Source organism: Lissotriton helveticus, chromosome 12, assembly GCF_964261635.1.
Source record: "Lissotriton helveticus chromosome 12, aLisHel1.1, whole genome shotgun sequence".
Classification (NCBI taxonomy): Eukaryota; Metazoa; Chordata; class Amphibia; order Caudata; family Salamandridae; genus Lissotriton; species Lissotriton helveticus.
The window spans coordinates 797,825,446-797,844,785 of NC_136073.1; the positions used below are offsets into that span (position 1 = coordinate 797,825,446).

Here is a 19,340-nt window from a genome sequence, read left to right on the forward strand (position 1 = left end):
AACGGAGGAGGAGGATAAGGCTGCAGATCCAAAAAATAGGACTTTCTCAGAAGACTCTTCTGAGGAGGTCGATCAAGAACATACGGTTGAGAATGAGAAAAGCAGAATGCAGCCAGACCAGTCTGAGGAAATCCTAGAAGAGCCACCGGGAGAACAGCTTGTGTACCAGAGGAGACCTTTGATGGTGCCCACTGTGGGTCCTGGGCACTCTTTGATGGTTGAAACGCCAGCCCCTACTCCAACTCCAGCTGAGGTAGCAGAGAAAGAGAGGAGTCCAACGCCATTCAGCGATAGCACGTGGACATCTGACAAAGCACTGGTGACGTTTTCACCCACAGACAGAAGTGAGGAGAAAGGCGAAAAGGAGGCTGCACCTCAACAGGTTGACATTGTGTCTTCCAGGGAAGCAAGTGCCATTAACTCTGATCCACAAGAAGCAAAGACTCTAAATAAATCCATGCTAGCTGTGGCATTGAGCGAAGTGAACTCTGAACCAAGCACAACCACATTGGATAGTGAACGGCATCATCAAGAGGGGTCAATTGAACCTGCAATTACGAGGAGTACAACCAGTGCCTCAAAATTAAGTCAACACGCTTCCTTCTCTAATGAACAACAAGGAAGACACAAAAAACAAAGTGGATCTTTGGAAAAAGAACTAACCCCAAGAGAGCAAGTCAGAACTACAATTAAACCAAGATCTACACAACAACCAAAAACACACAAACCTTCACCTCCGAGGCAGAACTTACATCAGCAGGTTCCAAAACAGACACCGAACATTGTGAAATTGTCTCCCCGGACCAGCAGTGACCTTCCTTTAGAAGAAGAGACTAGATATCGTCACCGTCCCCCTCTGACTCAAAGGTATTCCTGGCCTGTGGCCCAACCCGACACATTGAGCCAAACTGGACAAGTGCCTCGTTCACGTCATCAAAGGCAACAAGGCTATTATCCTGGTGGATTTGGATCCAGGCATCCTCACAGCATTTTCAGAGACCCACCATCCTTCCAGAGACCAGTGGAACAAGACACCTGGCTTCCACAGGGAGAAAACCCGGCTCCACCTCCTGCTAGAGGACAAGGCTCAAGCCGCGATCTCCTGACTAGTAACGAGCAGCAGCACTGGAACCTGTACCACCCGGGAACAGAGAGTTTCCACTGTGAAGGGGCTCAGAAGGAGTACAAGGCATGTAGTCAAGAGGTAGGAACCCTTCTACATATTTAACTTTACTGAAATGTAAGTGATGTCGTAAGGTGATATGTTATCTGGTAGGAGAAAAGGGTCTTTTAATATCTACAATATGTTGCAAGGGTATCTCCTAGAGAACTTTAAAACTTTACACAAATCTGATTCATACTTCAAATTGGATGTGAACATTCAAACAAATGAATGAAGTCATTCAAATAGGAAACTGGTAACATTGTCTGGCCTGAAGATAATTGCACAACCGAGGAACCAAGATTAAAGAGAATACAATTAAGTAAGAAATCTGGTCATGGGAAAGAGCAATGTCTGTTTTCAGTCAGGGATATATGTGTGGCAATGTTACTAGAAAAGAAAATAGGTTAAATTCATGAAAAGGATCTTTAGAGTTGGGGATTAGATTCTCTTGGTAAGAGCACAACCATGAAGGAAAATAAAGCAAGTGAAAGGTCGATAAATAGGACATGCAATTTGAGGGTGGGGTAAGTTTGTTGGCTGTAGTTGGGGGTTAGGTTATGAGTATGGATGGCTAATAGCTTATGTTTGATTGGAGACTTTAGGAATGGGTTAGGAGGCCAAGTTAGAATTGTGCCAGTTGTTCTTGGTGAATGTGGGTTTTGGCATAGAATCAGGCTGGGGTTGGAGTTGAGGTTGGTGGTTGGATGTTTCTAGGAATTATTAGTGTTGGGTCAGGGTAGGGAATAGACTGACATCATCCACCTTAGCTCCAACAGCACAGCAAAAAGACACGAGAGAAAGATTGATCTGAAGATCAAGAGAAGACGATGGAGTACACAATCAATGGCAGCATTCACGAAGGGACGGCTGATGGTGAGCCGGGGGATTCAACTGTCTTGTGCAAAGCTTGCACACAGTGGATTTGGAGTGTCCCACCAATCCATCAAGGTAGGTTAAAAAATGCAAGTATTGCACCCATCTGAGCACTATCTCCCTCTTACATGTAACCGGACGATTTCCAGGATGCAAAGAATATGGGTTTATATGTGCTACGGCAGCTCCCCACGGCGCCATTTTCATGACTGGCAGGAGCGGCGCTGCATCTTTCAACTGAAGGTGCATATGAGCTCTCTTCCAATTGGCTATCCCATTCGATGCTAGCAGACATTTTCAATTTTATTGTAAAGAAGCTAAATATAGTCCCTAGCTGGTGCCAGCAGAGATGTATTCCAGCTTCAAAGACAAATTCCAGTTAGATCAAACGTGGACGTATGTTTGTGCAAATATGCTTAAATCTGTAAAACAGTCCAATGGGGGGTTCTTGCGGCCAAGAGCGGGTGTCTACAGGCCAATATCTGCTTTGCATGTGAGGGCCCAGGAAACTCTGCCAACCTACAGGGGATAACATTGCCCTGGCCCTGCCAAGCCAATAACACACAGCTCCCCCTGCTCTCCATCTCACTGCACACCCATGGAAGGGGGGATCCAGAGGATAATGATGGCTCTATGCATTACCGGCCATGATCTGCCCAAAGTGCATTTCCCGGCCAGGTGGTATTTTGCCTCATGGGGTATTTGAGAACCATGAAAGTGCTGCTGGGTCCTGTTTTTCAAGCACTTTCTACATTATGAAGACCTTCCACAAACCCTATAAACCTTTTATGCTGTTTCTGTTTAAATGGAGTCCCAGCTGCATTTTTCGTGGTGAGAGGTGTTACTGTCATTGCTGTTTTTTTCATCGATGAGCGCCATCTTGGGCCTTGTCCAAGTGGTCAGTGTTGTTCCACAAGATCCTTTATACCTCCATGTTGGAGTGGATTTGTGCTTCTAGTTTATGGCTGTATGAGAGGGTGTCAGGAGGCAATGTGACAATGTAAGGTAAGGGTGGATGACGTAGTCAGAAGGTTGGCTTGGTATGTCCCCTATGCATAGTTATGATAAATCTTTGAGGCAGTGCTTAGCGTGGAATTTGTTTTGACCTCATATCATGTTTTCGGAATGAAGAAAGTGTGTCTCATTAATTTTAGCGTACACATACTTTCATAATTCTTTCCATCATTTGAGAAGTAGAGTTTGGTAATCTGATAGAATTGGGAAGGAAGGAAAAATTAAATCTTGCACATATCTCAATAAATGTCCATTGGGCAGAGATATTCCTCCGATGGGACAGATAAGAAAGCAGAGCTAGATTACAACAGTCTGCAGCAATGCATATCACGTGATTGTAAGGTATCAATATAGATCATAAAACCCTTTAACATAAGTTGAGAGAGATATCTCTAAAAGCAGCAGGCAGGTGCCCTCTGTGACTGAAGAAATAATGCTATACTGTCAGCAATAAGTGTGCACAAACGAGCATTAGCCACCACAGATGGTCAGTGTGGATTATTTTGTACATGCACTCCTTTTCCTCATAAATATTACCTTATTTCATTAAATATTCATTTTGTCCCAGTCACAATGAGCTTGTTAATTTCGGATAATTCATGAACAGCCTCCAAAATATTTTTGTGAATAAAATAACTACATTCATAAATATCCGCTTTTACCAGCAACGGCTCCTCCGCTTTGGCGAAGGAGCACCGCCCCACCTGCCAGCAGCCGAATGAATGAAAAATAAAACGATAATAAACCTTGTTTATTATCCTTTCATTTTTTCGATCGGATCTGAGGCTTGGGGGCGGGGCAAGGGTGATGACCGGCTGGTGGAGGAGTGGTTGCACTGCTAGTAGTGCGCATGACGGTCTGGCCGGCTGTCTGGGACCTGCCAAACCATCATGCGCAGTGAATCTCTCTCCAACCCCAGCTGCGTTGCCCGGTTGGAGAGAGCATGCACAGGCTTCCAGTCTAACTGGGAGCGCAAATCATCAGCAGCATAAAAGCAGCGTAAGGGTTGGCCATAGTGCACTCTGGGAGCCTGTGCCTGCAGAAGAGAAGCACGGGATGCGTCTGGTGTGTTTTTAAAATTTTTATTTGTCTCATCCGTCCCCTACCCCTTGCCCCGACACTTAGTCAACACACCAGCCGCTACTGGTTTTTAGTTAACAGAAGATTACCTTGTCCCCCAAAAGAACAACTCTTCATTTTTAGCAAGCCATGTCCTATGCTTCCACGTCTTTGTTTGTGATTTTATGCACATACATTACTTTTTTGTGCCAGGTAAAAACTGTTTTACTAAATGCATATTAACCATTCACTGCCACAATATTTCCAGTTACACCGCAGCGGTAATGGTTCCTATGTTCTCCTCAGAACCACCATCATTGCCAGTCATGGTCAACATGTTCCCAAGTTGTCCCATAAAATGCCAGTTAATACCAGTGTTCATCCAAGTATCTAACATATCCTAGCCAATGCCATGATGTGCCCCAGGCATCTTCCATCAGTTGGCATCTCATACCACTGTAAGCCCTGGTATTTGCATCATGCCCACATGCTAGTCTGTGCCCGCATGTGAGTACTCGTCAATATGCCAGTCAATGCCAAGATGTGCCCTCCTGTGGGTGATGGAATCCCCAGACAGGCCAAGAGGCTAAACTAACGGCAAGGTCTGAGCTGAACAGGATAACGTATGCCCATGCACCAGTCATATGCCATTCAGTGACACTCTGTGCCCAGGTACAGAACATATGCTGGTCAATGCCGTATTGTGCCCCAAGTATCCACCATTTACATGGCACTGTCAGTGATGTGCCTCAGGTATACATCATATGAAAATAAGTGCAACAGTTTGCTACAGTCTACCATGTCAGTCATGACGTGCCGCAAGCTTCCACCATATGTCTCTAAATGTCCTTGTGACATGCACCACAGTTGTACCGTATGTAAGTCAATGCGTGATGTGCCCCTGGTCTTTCACATTAGTCAGACTATGCTTTAGGAGCTAAATATGTTTCCTATAAGCTACTGGAAGTTATGAAGTGCCTCACGGTTGTACACAAGCAAGAGAAGCTATTGTCTGCACCAGTCATCCACCATATGCAAGTCAATGGCACAACCTGCGCGCGCTCGCTCCCTCCCTCACTTCTTTCTTCATTTCTATTGCTCTCCCTCTGCCTTTCCCGCTTTCTTTATCTTTCTTATTCTCTCTCCCCCTCCTCCTTTCTTTCTTCCCCACTCTTTCCTTTTTCCTTTATCCGTCCTCTCCCTCTATCCCCTCCCTCCATTTCTGCCCACCCATTGAAGACGTTATTGACTATTCTCTCCTTCTCTTTACCTCTCTTTCTGTCTCATTTTCTTTTCCCCCCACTTTTTCTTTTTTACTTTATCTTTCTCTAATACTCTCTTCATCTCTCTCCCCCTCTCCTCACTTAAGACCATCTGTTGCCTCATTCTCTTGAAGTTCTAATGTGTCACTCCCCTGCCTGAAGTTGCACCACCTTTCAAAGGTGGTTCTTGTTACAGCTCCATGTGCAGTTTATTATCCTCACACATCTGAGCCATGCCACATGTCTGAGGAAGGTTGCTAAAGATGAGATTTGTTATTACTCGGGGTGAAGTGAGGTAATTAGTTTTGGTTTTCTCTTGTTTGAAATTGGGAAACTGCTATCCAATGTACCAGAACTTTCTCTTGATACAACAAGCGAAGGAAGCAATCTGAATAGTAAGCTAGGCAGATACAAGATTGGGACTGAAGCAGCTCCCCAGGGAAAAACCAGAGTCCTCTAGCAAGGGTTGGAAACAACATTCACCAGAGCCTGAAGAAGACCACTGAGAACCAATAGTATCAATGACGGGAAGGTCTACAGCAATGATCCTGCGGCAGATGTGAAGACTAGACGCAAACCAAAGATCGAGCTTCGAGTTGCGGTGGTGGAGAAAAAAGAAATAATATAAATCGTAAATTGAACCTGGCATGATGGCTTTATACCACCTTACTAAAGACCACACAGCATTGTAAATGTCTTCCATTTAAGGCCCAGGAAGATGTGCCCAGAATCACAGGATGCTGAGCCAAGGCCAGGAATCGAACCTACTTCAACGTGTTCCAACTCTAGCCACTGCCCGCATCTGCACCGAATTTTCAAATGCCGAAGTGATGCATTAAACTCAGAACTGAGACTGCTTGAAAACCAAGGCTATCCAGAAATCAGTATGTATATATACTTGTGTGCAAGCCACCATACTCTTGCATCTTGTTGGTGGTAATGGTCTGCTTCAGGCCTGCCAGCTGTACTCAGACCTGGCCTTACTCCCTCTACTTCTGCACCGGGTCGGTCAGCTGTATTCAGACCTGGCCTTACTCCCTCCAGCTCTGCTCCAGGCCTGTCAGCTCTACTCTAGACCTGGCCTTACCCCCTCCAGCTCTGCTCTAGACCTGGCCTTACTCCCTCTACTTCTGCTCCGGGTCGGTCAGCTCTGCTCTAGACCTGGCCTTACTCCCTCCAGCTCTGCTCTAGACCTGGCCTTACTCCCTCTACTTTTACTCCGGGTCGGTAAGCTCTACTCTAGACCTGGCCTTACTCCCCCCAGCTCTGCACCGGTCCTGTCAGCTGTACTCTAGACCTGGCCTTACCCCCTCCAGCTCTGCTCTAGACCTGGCCTTACTCCCTCTACTTTTGCTCCGGGTCGGTAAGCTCTACTCTAGACCTGGCCTTACTCCCCCCAGCTCTGCACCGGTCCTGTCAGCTGTACTCTAGACCTGGCCTTACCCCCTCCAGCTCTGCACCGGCCCTGTCAGCTGTACTCTAGACCTGGCCATACTCCTTCCAGCTCTGCACCGGGCCAGTCAGCTGTACTCTAGACCTGGCCTTACTCCCTCCAGCTCTGAGCCTGTCAGCTGTACTCTAGACCTGGCCTTACTCCCTCCAGCTCTGAGCCTGTCAGCTGTACTCTAGACCTGGCCTTACCCCCTCCAGCTCTGCACCGGCCCTGTCAGCTGTACTCTAGACCTGGCCTTACCCCCTCCAGCTCTGCTCTGGGCCTGGCCATACTCCTTCCAGCTCTGCACCGGGCCAGTCAGCTGTACTCTAGAACTGGCCTTACTCCCTTCAGCACTGCTCTGGCCCTGTCAGCTGTACTCTAGACCTGGCCTTACCCCCTCCAGCTCTGCACTAGACCTGGCCTTACTCCCTCCAGCTCTGCACCGGTCCTGTCAGCTGTACTCTAGACCTGGCCTTACTCCCTCCAGCTCTGAGCCTGTCAGCTGTACTCTAGACCTGGCCTTACCCCCTCCAGCTCTGCTCTAGACCTGGCCATACTCCTTCCAGCTCTGCACCGGGCCTGTCAGCTGTACTCTAGACCTGGCCTTACTCCCTCCAGCTCTGCTCCGGGCCCGTCAGCTGTGCTCTAGACCTGGCCTAACTCCTTCCAGCTCTGCCCAGGCCTGTCAGCTGTGCTCTAGACCTGGCCTTACTCCCTCCAGCTCTGCCCAGGCCCGTCAGCTGTACTCTAGACCTGGCCTTACTCCCTCCAGCTCTGCACCGGTCCTGTCAGCTGTACTCTAGACCTGGCCTTACTCCCTCCAGCTCTGAGCCTGTCAGCTGTACTCTAGACCTGGCCTTACCCCCTCCAGCTCTGCTCTAGACCTGGCCATACTCCTTCCAGCTCTGCACCGGGCCTGTCAGCTGTACTCTAGACCTGGCCTTACTCCCTCCAGCTCTGCTCCGGGCCCGTCAGCTGTGCTCTAGACCTGGCCTAACTCCTTCCAGCTCTGCCCAGGCCTGTCAGCTGTGCTCTAGACCTGGCCTTACTCCCTCCAGCTCTGCTCCGGGCCCGTCAGCTGTGCTCTAGACCTGGCCTAACTCCTTCCAGCTCTGCCCAGGCCTGTCAGCTGTGCTCTAGACCTGGCCTTACTCCCTCCAGCTCTGCTCCGGGCCCGTCAGCTGTGCTCTAGACCTGGCCTAACTCCTTCCAGCTCTGCCCAGGCCTGTCAGCTGTACTCTAGACCTGGCCTTACTCCCTCCAGCTTTGCTCCGGGCCCGTCAGCTGTTCTCTAGACCTGGCCTAACTCCTTCCAGCTCTGCCCAGGTCTGTCAGCTGTGCTCTAGACCTGGCCTTACTCCCTCCAGCTCTGCTCCGGGCCCGTCAGCTGTGCTCTAGACCTGGCCTAACTCCTTCCAGCTCTGCCCAGGCCTGTCAGCTGTACTCTAGACCTGGCCTTACTCCCTCCAGCTTTGCTCCGGGCCCGTCAGCTGTTCTCTAGACCTGGCCTAACTCCTTCCAGCTCTGCCCAGGCCTGTCAGCTGTACTCTAGACCTGGCCTTACTCCCTCCAGCTTTGCTCCGGGCCCGTCAGCTGTTCTCTAGACCTGGCCTAACTCCTTCCAGCTCTGCCCAGGTCTGTCAGCTGTGCTCTAGACCTGGCCTTACTCCCTCCAGCTCTGCTCCGGGCCCGTCAGCTGTACTCTAGACCTGGCCGTACCCCCTCAGCTCTGCTCTAGACCTGGCCTAACTCCCTCCAGCTCTGCCCAGGCCTGTCAGCTGTGCTCTAGACCTGGCCTTACTCCCACCAGCTCTGCTTCGGGCCCATCAGCTGTACTCTAGACCTGGCCTTACTCCCTCCAGCTCTTCTCTGGGCCCCTCAGCTGTGCTCTAGACCTGACCTTACTCCCTCCAGCTCTGCTCCTGGATTGTCAGCTGTACTCTAGACCTGGCCTTACTCCCTCCAGGTCTGCTGCGGCTCTGTATGCTGTACTCTAGTCCTGGCCTTACTCCCTAGTGCTCTGCTGTGGGCCTCTCAGCTCCAACTCCCCTCCAGACCTGCTATTACTCCAGCACTTCTGTTCAAGTATTTTTTCTAACACTTAGCAGTTAAGCCACATCTCAATGAAGGTATTGTTCCTACTCAAGGCAGGATTTGTTATTCCATTTAGTCGGGTCTTTGCTATTACTTTTATTCATTTCACTTGACTCTTTGAAGAAGGTCTAGTTCTTATTGGAAATTAGATTCCTTATTCTCCTCTTTCGAGTCTTGCTATATCTCAAAGATGAAATGAAGTCAGATCTTTAGAGCATGTGGCTACTCTGAGGACTTGTCTTATTTCAGTTAAAGGTGGGATTAGGTGTTCCTTTCTCTGGAGCATTGCCACATCTTTAAAGACGGCCTTGTTGTTGTTGAAAGCGGGATTCTTTATTTTTTTCTCTTAAACCTCACATTCGTTATTCTTTTCTGTAGAATCTAACCAAATCTCAAGGACGGTTTTAACCGCACTAAAGTCTCAGTTTATTATTCCTTTACTGGAGTCTTGCCACATCCTTGAAGGAGGTCTTGTTCTTGCTGAACGTGGGATTCTTTATTCTCTTCTCTAGAATCTCACACTGTTTATTCTCTTCTCTAGAATCTCACATTCTTTATTCTCTCCTCTAGCATCTAACCGCAATTTAAGAACGGTTTTAACCGCACTAAAGTCTGTTTGTATCCCTTTACTGGAGTCTTGCCACATCCTTGAAGGAGGTCTTGATCTTGCTGAAAGTGGGATTCTTTATTCTCTTCTCTAGAATCTCACACTGTTTATTCTCTTCTCTAGAATCTCACATTCTTTATTCTCTCCTCTAGAATATAACCGCAATTTAGGAACGGTTTTAACCGCACCAAAGTCTCAGTTTGTATCCCTTTACTGGAGTCTTGCCACATCCTTGAAGGAGGTCTTGATCTTGCTGAAAGCGGGATTCTTTATTCTCTTCTCTAGAATCTCACATTCTTTATTCTCTCCTCTAGAATCTAACTGCAACTTAAGGACGGTTTTAACCGCACTAAAGTCTCAGTTTGTATCCCTTTACTGGAGTCTTGCCACATCCTTGAAGGAGGCCTTGTTCTTGCTGAAAGTGGAATTCTTTATTCTCTTCTCTAGAATCTCACACTGTTTATTCTCTTCTCTAGAATCTCACATTCTTTATTCTCTCCTCTAGAATCTAACCACAACTTAAGGACGGTTTTAACCGCACTAAAGTCTCAGTTTGTATCCCTTTACTGGAGTCTTGCCACATCCTTGAAGGAGGTCTTGATCTTGCTGAAAGCGGGACTCTTTATTCTCTTCTATAGAATCTCACATTGTTTATTCTCTTCTCTCAAATCTCATATTCGTTATTCTTTTCTCTAGAATCTAACCACACCTTAAGGACGGTTTTAACCGCACTGAAGTCTCAGTTTGTTATTCCTTTACTGGAGTCTTGCCACATCTCTGAAGGAGGTCTTTTTGAAATCGTGACTCTATATTCTCCCTCTCTGGACTCTAGCCATGTCTCGAGGAACGTCTTCTTGCCCTTGTCCAATTCTACAGTGTTTGGATTCTCATGTCTCTTCTGCAGACAGGGCCAGGATTTAATGTGGTTTTTGTTACCACTTACTGAAGATGGTTTATAGAAGCATTAAGAGCGTCAGTAGAAAGGAACTGTGAGGAACGAGGGTGAGGAAGGAAGGCGAAGGAGAGAGGGCAGTGTGTTTGAAAGGATTACCAGCAAAGAAATAAAAGGTAAGGAATAGCAGAGCAGTTTATAGGAAAAAAGGACAGTGATGACTTTTCTAAAGGAAACAGTTTGATTAATATTGTGTAGAGTGGGAGTGAGGCTGAGTTAGAAAGGGAAACAATTGGAAAAGGAACAAAGGAAGGAATGCAAGAGATCTAAAGAGTAACTGCAAAGACTGCTAGGGCTGAAACACCAACAAATAGAGCATCAATGGGGAAGAGAGTGATCAGGGAGCAGAAAAAGCGAACAGGCAGAGTATTAATGAGAGAAGGACCAGAGAGACAATAGCAAATGGGAAGGAGATGGAAAGAGAGAGAACGCAGGGTGCAACAGGAAAGGACTGGCAATATTGCGTGGCGATCCCATGCATCTTATAATTGCCTCCATGTAACCAACATTCCAGGAACTGAAAATGTGTTAAATGTGTGGTCCAAAGTACTTTGTTTACAGCAGACGCTGTGAGTGCTCCTATGAAGAATCTTTAGCTGTCGGCATCTCTGGTCCTCTATCATCGAGTGTTCGTTGAGAAGCGACCAATATAACGAGATGTCTCTTCCTATCGCTTCTGCTAGGTGTAAATTAGCTGATTATGGTTCGGTTTCACAGTCCTGCGGTTGCGATTGAGGAAGTTGACGATCCTGGGCCTGCAGCCGGTGTGACCATGGAATGGGTTGGTTTGGCCTAGCAGTGCAATGAGTTGTGATGTGGCATGGATATCTTATCACATGTAAACAATCATAGCAGAATGTGGCAGCTCCCATCTTACAGCCAATGTCTTGAGCCTTCAATAGGTGATGAACCTGTTTAGGCATGGTTGCCATCATGCTACAATAAATAATGACTATTTAAGGTGTGGGTGCTCGCAGGTCATATTCGACACTTCCCCCGTATCCTTATAAGGGAGTCAACAGCATGAGGTGGTCCCGACATCACCCAATGTACTTGTCAATGAATATGGTCGACCAGAGGCTGTGTTTGGGTGAAGTCATCCTGATGGTACAGCATACAATGAACGGAGTAGGAGTTGGTCTTCCTGGGGATAGAGTAACCCCAGAATATTTTAGTCCAAGGCCTCCAGAGTCTGGTGTTTTGCACTGACCATCTGTAGCTTGTTATCCCTAGGTGTACTTTCATTTGTGTCCTTTGTGGAGGCCATTGGCCTTTGGCCATCCTTGGGGTAGACATGGTTCAGCCAGTCTTCCTGGGGTTTAGGTCTTCATCCGATTGAAGGTAGGGAGCTTGTAGGCCTGCCTTGGGGTGGACTTTCTGATATTGTCAATCGTGCACCAATGGCATCCCAAGGGAAAGATGAGATATGCTTTGTCCAATCCCTAGTACCGAATCTACTGAATAACATCTTGCGTACCCCGAGTCGCTCCCCTCCTGCCAGCCGCTTCAGCTCGCCAAGGACCCATAAACAGGCTTTTCACATAAAAAGCGTTTTAAAATCCCATAATACTAAAATAGAGAGTGCTCTGGGTGTAGGTTTATTATTTCCACCCACAGGTTGCTCTTCGACCTTCTCTTGGCTCAAGTTAGAGGCAGACTGGCAGAAAGATGCCATATTTAAGTTCCTCTGCCAACACAGCGGAATGGGTCAGTTGAATCCATTTTTGAGAAACTCCTCAGCGGATAAAAAAGTGGCAGACAGGCTGTCAAGCTTCACAGTAGAACATTCAGAGGACTTGCCGCAACCAGTGATTGCCCAGGAAGAAGAAAGACATTCGGTATCGTAGTCTATGGCCCATGTGCGGAAGTAATGCCCAATACAGAACTTCGGAACCATCTCTCGTAAATGTTTGCGTCTCGAAATACGGAATATTGACGCTAAAATGCCATAATTTGGTTTGATTCTTTTTCTATCATGCTTCTTCAGGTGACGATGCCAGCAAGGTATTTTCTGGCCTGGCAGTTCCTGCACTTCTACCTACCCTCCCTGTTGAGTATTATTGACTTCATTAAACATGGAATCAAGAAGCCGCTCTTTGATAGGCTGTCCATTACCTCGAGACCACAGCAAATGAATTATCCGATTCTGCGGCTGGGCATTTTCGCATAACTATGGATTTGCCATGTTTGCCACATAATCAATCATCTACTGCGAAATCTGTAGATTTGAACAAAACAATATTTTCTAGCTCAAACAGACCAAATGGTACTAAACTGCTATGACACATATTACTGCACGTTGTAAGCCCTATGCTAAGGTTTCTACAGCTGACTTTGGGTGTTAAACTGGTACTAATGAGTTGAGACCTTTGCCAAGACACTGGTAACCAGTGTCAACATGTCAAAACAAAGAAGTAATACTATATCAAAATTTGCTGCATTATGCCCCATAATTCACCTATTCTTGCCCATAATTTAGTAAACCCTACTGCATAATTTGGTCCTCCCCTGCTGAATAATTTCAGTGGCCCAACTCCAGAGTTATCTGAAAGTGAGCGCTGACCCGCAGTGATGACTACATGGCGCCACAACCGTTAGAATGCGTCTGGTGAAAGGAATTTTGAAAGTTTCATATTTTTTAATCGCACATAGTGGCCAACCTGTGACTCTTGCCAACATAAGAACCACAGTCTGGCAGGGACTTTAAAAAAAATGTTTTATTGTTTTATATCAAGTTTACAATACCAATCCATTGGCCACCTATTCCACTTACATCCAACAGTCTGGCAGTTTTCATTTTCCACTCTCTAAAGCTAATGCAAGTTTTCCAAAAATGGCAAAATGTCTGACCAGCATCAACTATATCCACTCCCAGACTGTGATTGACATATTTATCATCTAAGTGTCTTAATGTCATTATACCTAGGTTTTCTCTCACATCTGACTTTGACTTTTGCTGTCCTTCCTATGAGAGTCCCTTATGGGTATATCTGGTGGCAGATAACATTCATAGCATTTTGAGCTTCCGGAGCACAAACGACCATAGAGAAGAGAGCGCTATTGCGATATTTGCCCTAGGTGGGCATTGGACCTGGGGCGTTATCACATCTTTTAGCTATTGGGGCGTATGACCTTCTACGAATGAAGAAATTAGATCAGGGGATATGGATCCCTGATGGTGCATTGACTTGGGAGCATGGTTGAACCCTGCCTGCATGATTGGCCTTTGGAACTTGGGTATTTGGTACATTAGACATCTGACTCAGGGTTTGATCAGGCACCAGTAGGCAGTCAGTCGTTCGCATCCATACCACTGAAACCGAGAGGCACTGAACCATGAGGGCCACCGGATGCTCAGGGACTCCAATATTGGGTGCATCGGATGCTGGCTTCATCCGCCCTGAGGGCAGAGACTCCTGTTAGAATTAGGCACAAGCGGAAAAATGTTTAGCCAGCCTAATCTCTCATAAATCCTGTTCATGTGTTTTGCTTACTTAGCGTAATTTTTGTTTTTCATCTTGTTACGGATTGTCTGTAATTTTGGCACTGTAGGAGGCTGGTTTGAGCAGAAAATGTCTCGTGGATCTGTATGAGCACCATGGCCATCTGCGTCGGGCTAACGACATTCAATGCTCGACTTTAGACCTGAATGGAAAGTGTATTGAACATTAATCATGCATTAAGTTTGCACACAAAGGCATGCCAGGTGTTCAATTTTTACGGAATCGAGTGCCCAGGTGTACGCGGTGAAATTTTCACAAAAATGACAAGTATTATTGTAGAAACACCTATTTAACAGACTGATAGTTGTCCTCTGATCCAGCTTGCGACTCGTGGCTGTAACATGAGACAGAGCATTCCATGAACTTAGACTTGTTGTAGTGAGAGGTAATAAAAGCATATGATAAAACATTCCCCACAATGGTTTTTCAATCATGCTTTATTAAAAAGGAAAATCTTTGTTCCAAGCTTGCTTTGACTGAAGCAGGTGTGAAAGAATCTGAAACTGAGAGGGCTTGATAGCGCTTTCCACTTGTATCGCTGTTCCTAAAAATTTAACGAGCCAAGATAATAGTTTCTGTGCATGGCAAATATATTACGCATATTTGTATATTTGTGAACACCAGGTGATGAGAGATCAAAAGAGCGTCAAGAGAAGATAGAAATAGAATAGATTATGAGAACATATGTACAGGAACATAGACCATGCTTGAGAGTTAACTAGCAATCAGGGTTGAGCCGCAAAGATGTTCTAAGCCTTGCCTTAAGAGCTGTACACATACCTAAAATTATGGTGTAACCACTTGATATTCCTTCTATCCTTGTTGCAGCCCTGTGTCGCTGGCAGTGTTGACTCCCGGGCCGTACAGTGTGCCACCTTTGACAGCCAGGAGTTCATGGGCCGCCTCTACCAGTGGGAGCCATTCACAGAAGGTAAGACTGACCCCCACCTTTCTGTATTTCTTGGTCTTCATTCAGCCTCTTGGGAGCTGTTTCACTAACTGTGCAATCCACTCCAGGATGGGCCGAAGCATCAAGCAACTCTTTAACTTGTCCAACTTATTTACACTGTTAGAAATTTTTATAACTCGTATAAACTCATTGAATCAAAGCACGCATTGTATATAAAATGCTCTTGCACTCAGATCTTAGAAAACTTTCACATCATTACACAGACAATCCATACTAAGACACTTATGGTATTTTGACGGGATGTCCAGTGTTTATCATTTGCCGCTGGCATTTGGCCCATTCTTAAACACTCTAAGCTTTGGCAGCCGTGCGAACGCAGACACAGCGAGATAAAGGGATTCGCACCGGATCAGGTGGACTCTTCAGGTAGCTTAGTGGTTGACAGATTAACCACTTGACCCCATCTCAGGCGAAAGACCCTGTTCCTTACCACTTGGCCATTCCTCTAACACAAGACCACACTTACGCAGGATTTTTTGTTGAAAACACTTGTCACTTTTCAAATTGGAGCACGCTTAAGTTGATCAAAGAAACTTAGGACTTGGAGGCCTGGGCACTTTAGCCAAGTATATCATTTGTAGCATTTAAAAAACTACTGAGATAAAAAAACACAGTGTTTTCCCGTGTTAATGTGAATATTAACTGTGGAAAATAAAATATTTAGTGAATTAGAAGGGTGAGATGAGATGCACAGCCAAATCTCAGTGTCTACACCTGTTAGCAGAATGCCCCTCTTGGTAAAATGGTATAGTGAAAGATTATCGTGGTATGAATATTGTTTGACAAAAATACTTTATCCTAAATAATGATTCAAAAAATATCCCGACATTGACGTAAATAAAAAGCGACATCGAGGAACATTATTTTTGTAAACCATATTTAGTCCACAATATTTATGCCAGACAATATTTTTGTTATTGATATTGTGACATAAAACCAATAAGAGAAGCCAATCACAAACGTAACATTTGGGTAGCCGGGATAACATTTGTAACCCCAGGAGTTTTCTGTGGTACCTCTGCTATGCTCTTTGCTCCCCCTCTTCTCTAGGGGTCATAAAGGCAATTGCAGAAACAGAAAGTAAACCGAGCTCTAAGAGTCCCTTTTTAGGTCTGGCATGACAACACAGCTGTAAACCGACCTTATGTGATCAACAAACAAGAGCTTTCAAAGTGCTACTAAGAGAAGGGCTGAAGCTCCACCCATTTGTTGGTGCTCCTGAGTACAGCATTGGACTGGGCCAAAGTTGTGTGCCTCCACTGAAAAGAGTGCTTGTATTGCACGTTTTGGCTTGTGACAAAGCATATTCTGAATACAGCCGGACAGAGTTGGTTATGGTTGCAAGCCAAGGATCATGGTTGTAGGTCTGGTGTATTTTTTGTTAGAACATTGGAATGTTGGGAGCGCCATTGAAAACATTGGAGTGCTCTGGGCTTCTAATGGCCGGTAGAAGCCCGGAGCAACAACATTCCAATGTTGTCATTCACAGTTGTTGCTGTGAACAAAGGCCTCCGTGAGCCCAAAGGGATTTGAGTCCCCTCGGACTCACTGAGGCCTTTATTTATTTGTTAGAACATTCTGCCCTCTAGTGGTGGAATGTTCTATTAGCCTTGAAGCCCTCCATGACGGGTTCTACCGGCCATTAAAGGCCCATTCCCTTGTTAAAGGCCCAAGCCGAACATTGGCCAGTAGAGTCCGCTACGGCAGGCTCTAAGGCTATATTAAATCTTATGACAAAGGCAGTAGGCCTGACGTATTTATTTTGGAGAGCATGGGTTAACTACAGTCTATCTGACTCGCGGATTGTTATAGCTTTTGCCAGTAGGTCTTTAATAGTGGGTTATGATCACATTAAGGTATTGTCCATGACTGGTACTCCATGCAAAAGCCTCTAGCCAGGGGTTTGGTTACACAGAATCTCATGGATTTCTGTTGTAGACAAGAGTTTGGTGTTGGTTACCCCCTCTGATCACCCGTAGGAATAGAAGATTTGTACTGTGAGAGCCCGTGTTAGACCCTCTTATAAGAGATAGTATTTGGCTTTGCCTACTGTAATTTTGTATAGTTTGTAATTGTTCCACTGGATGCCTTTGGTTGCCTTGTGAGATTGCTTATCCTAAATGCAGTAGACCTGTATTATGTATGGCGTCAAGCCAAAGATTAGTTGTCCTGATTGGTTCACTAAGAAAAGGTATTTCTTATGTCATAGGTCTGATCTGTTTATTATGAAAAGTTACGACAGGGGTAGTAGGTTTGATTCATTTACTGTGTAACACCTTGTAACACATGAAAGGCAATAGGCCTTAAATGGTGAATTATTTTTCAAGCGGATAAAAGCCTGCAGTCACGTATTGTGTCACATGACATTTCACAGATTTACACTAATAATTCTTGCCAGAAGCCCGTCTGAAGTCCTGACTGTCCGCCAAGATCTTGTAATTAAAAAAAGCATGAAATAATACATACATCCATGTATATGAATATACATCCCTATAGGGACATAACGGTCCTTTAGTCAGCCCTCCTCTGCTGAAGGCCTGTCTGAGTGTCATTTACACTCTGCTTTCATCTGTGATAGCATACATAATGATGTCAGTCGCCCTTTAGTAGTTGACTGTCTTGTCCCGTGAGTCATGACATTTTGTGATCATATCTGCACCTTCTCAGGAAACTTAATGCTTTTTACTGTCGGAGTGGTTTGCCAGAGCTTTATTTTTGAATTTTTTTGATTTATAGTTCCACATTAATTTATTTGTGTCTCCTCTTTTTATTTTTATATTTTTTAGCCTCTTTCATGCGTGGGACGGCCCCCAGCTGTCCGACGTCACAGTGGGCATGTGCGTCGGGGTCCCAGGGGCCGTCTGAACTGCGCACGCGTAATTTTTTTCCGAAGCGGTTAAGACATTACTGCCGCTCCCCAGGTAGTGTTCGCAGGCTGCTTGCTTTCTGGTCATTTCATCTGCAGTGTGCTGCACACTGCGTGGCACTTCTACTAAACCAGGCGGCCATATGGAATGCTTTTGTCAATAGTGTATCATTCTGTTACCATTTCAAGATGGCAGACATGTTGGTTCTAAATGTGCCGGCCATGTTTGAACTTTAAAACAACAATTGGCTTTATACAGTATGTCTGCACAACGGTCATCTGCTGCTATGTTTATTTTCGTTATTGCAAGCACATTGCTGCTGTGCTTAGACCGCAGCATGTTTCTTTTTTCTACTCATACTGTTTTAATTTATCTTGTTTATGGTGTTGAGTTTGTGTGTGTTTTATTGTGGTTTTGTAAGAGGGTGAATGCACAAATGAGTCATTAGATGGTTGAATGGCTGCCTAAGTGCAAATACGGTACAAAAGGGGGGTGGCGATGGACGAAGCATCTGAACCAATCAAACACTCACACCCAGTCAACAGATCTGGGTTTAATCCATCACCATTCTTTAGCCCACTCTGCCACCCCAGTTCAGATATGGCCATATGCAAATCAGTCTGACCCTGTGCCTCATGGGAACAGTCTAGCCATAACTGCCAAGCCATGCCTTCCTTGGACCGGAATCAAGCTTCCTAGGACCGAGTACGAGTCACCTAATACCTGTATGATTGACTGCCTGAACCAGTCAATAACACAAAAGCACTTTAATTCATAGGCCAGACCTATCTGCATTGCCACTTCTTGGTACTTCCTGTAGTGTCCACATTATACTCTCATTCTAACATCAGAGCAGCAAACATGAGGCTGCTTAGAGGCTAAGGGTGAACCAATAGGTCAACTTCAACTCTGTGATGTCATCAGAGGTCAAAGAGCGCATGATTTCACTTCCCCGATCATTGGTCTTTGGTGAAATAATACCCAGTGCTTTCCCTATGATCATTTTCTGCAGGAAAGAGTATTTCTCTTATCACTGTGAAAGAACTCCAAATGCGCTATATAAAACTTTATAAATAAATAAATAAATAAATGACGGATCTTGACGAAGGACGAATGAAGGTGGTTATAGATTAGGATTCTGTTGGACTTTGGGAGGTGTCGAGGACATTAGCCATTTTCATTTTTGGGCCCCAAACAGTCCAATGTATGAAAGATAATTCAAAGGTGTGTTTTTGTGTAAGTTAAAGGAATCAATCCACCTTTTAGGTGTTCCAAAGAGCATTGAGGACCAGTGGCCTTGGAATGGCAATTTGTGCCCCCAGTGCAAGGAAGGAAATGTATTTCTGTGACTCCTGAATGAGTAGTCCAAATACCTAAAATCAGGATTCAGAGGGCAACTTTGGTCCCTGGGTCCCGGTGCCCCTGCACCTGCTGCATCAGTTATGGCTTCACCCCTGTTGAGGACTGTTCCACACTTGAAGAGTTTGTGGCATAATTCCAACCTAAAAATAAAGCTAGAGGTAAAGAAAGTAACTGTTT

General features: G+C 45.6%; 1 protein-coding gene across 1 annotated transcript in view; it reads left to right on the forward strand.

Annotated features, from left to right (window-relative positions):
- ADAMTSL4 (ADAMTS like 4) overlaps nt 1-19,340 on the forward strand; it is a 334,744-nt gene that overhangs the window by 105,264 nt on the left and 210,140 nt on the right. The window contains 2 exon segments of the mRNA XM_078668902.1: nt 8-1,204; nt 14,793-14,895. Of these exon segments, the coding sequence (XP_078525028.1) occupies nt 8-1,204; nt 14,793-14,895 (1,300 nt within the window).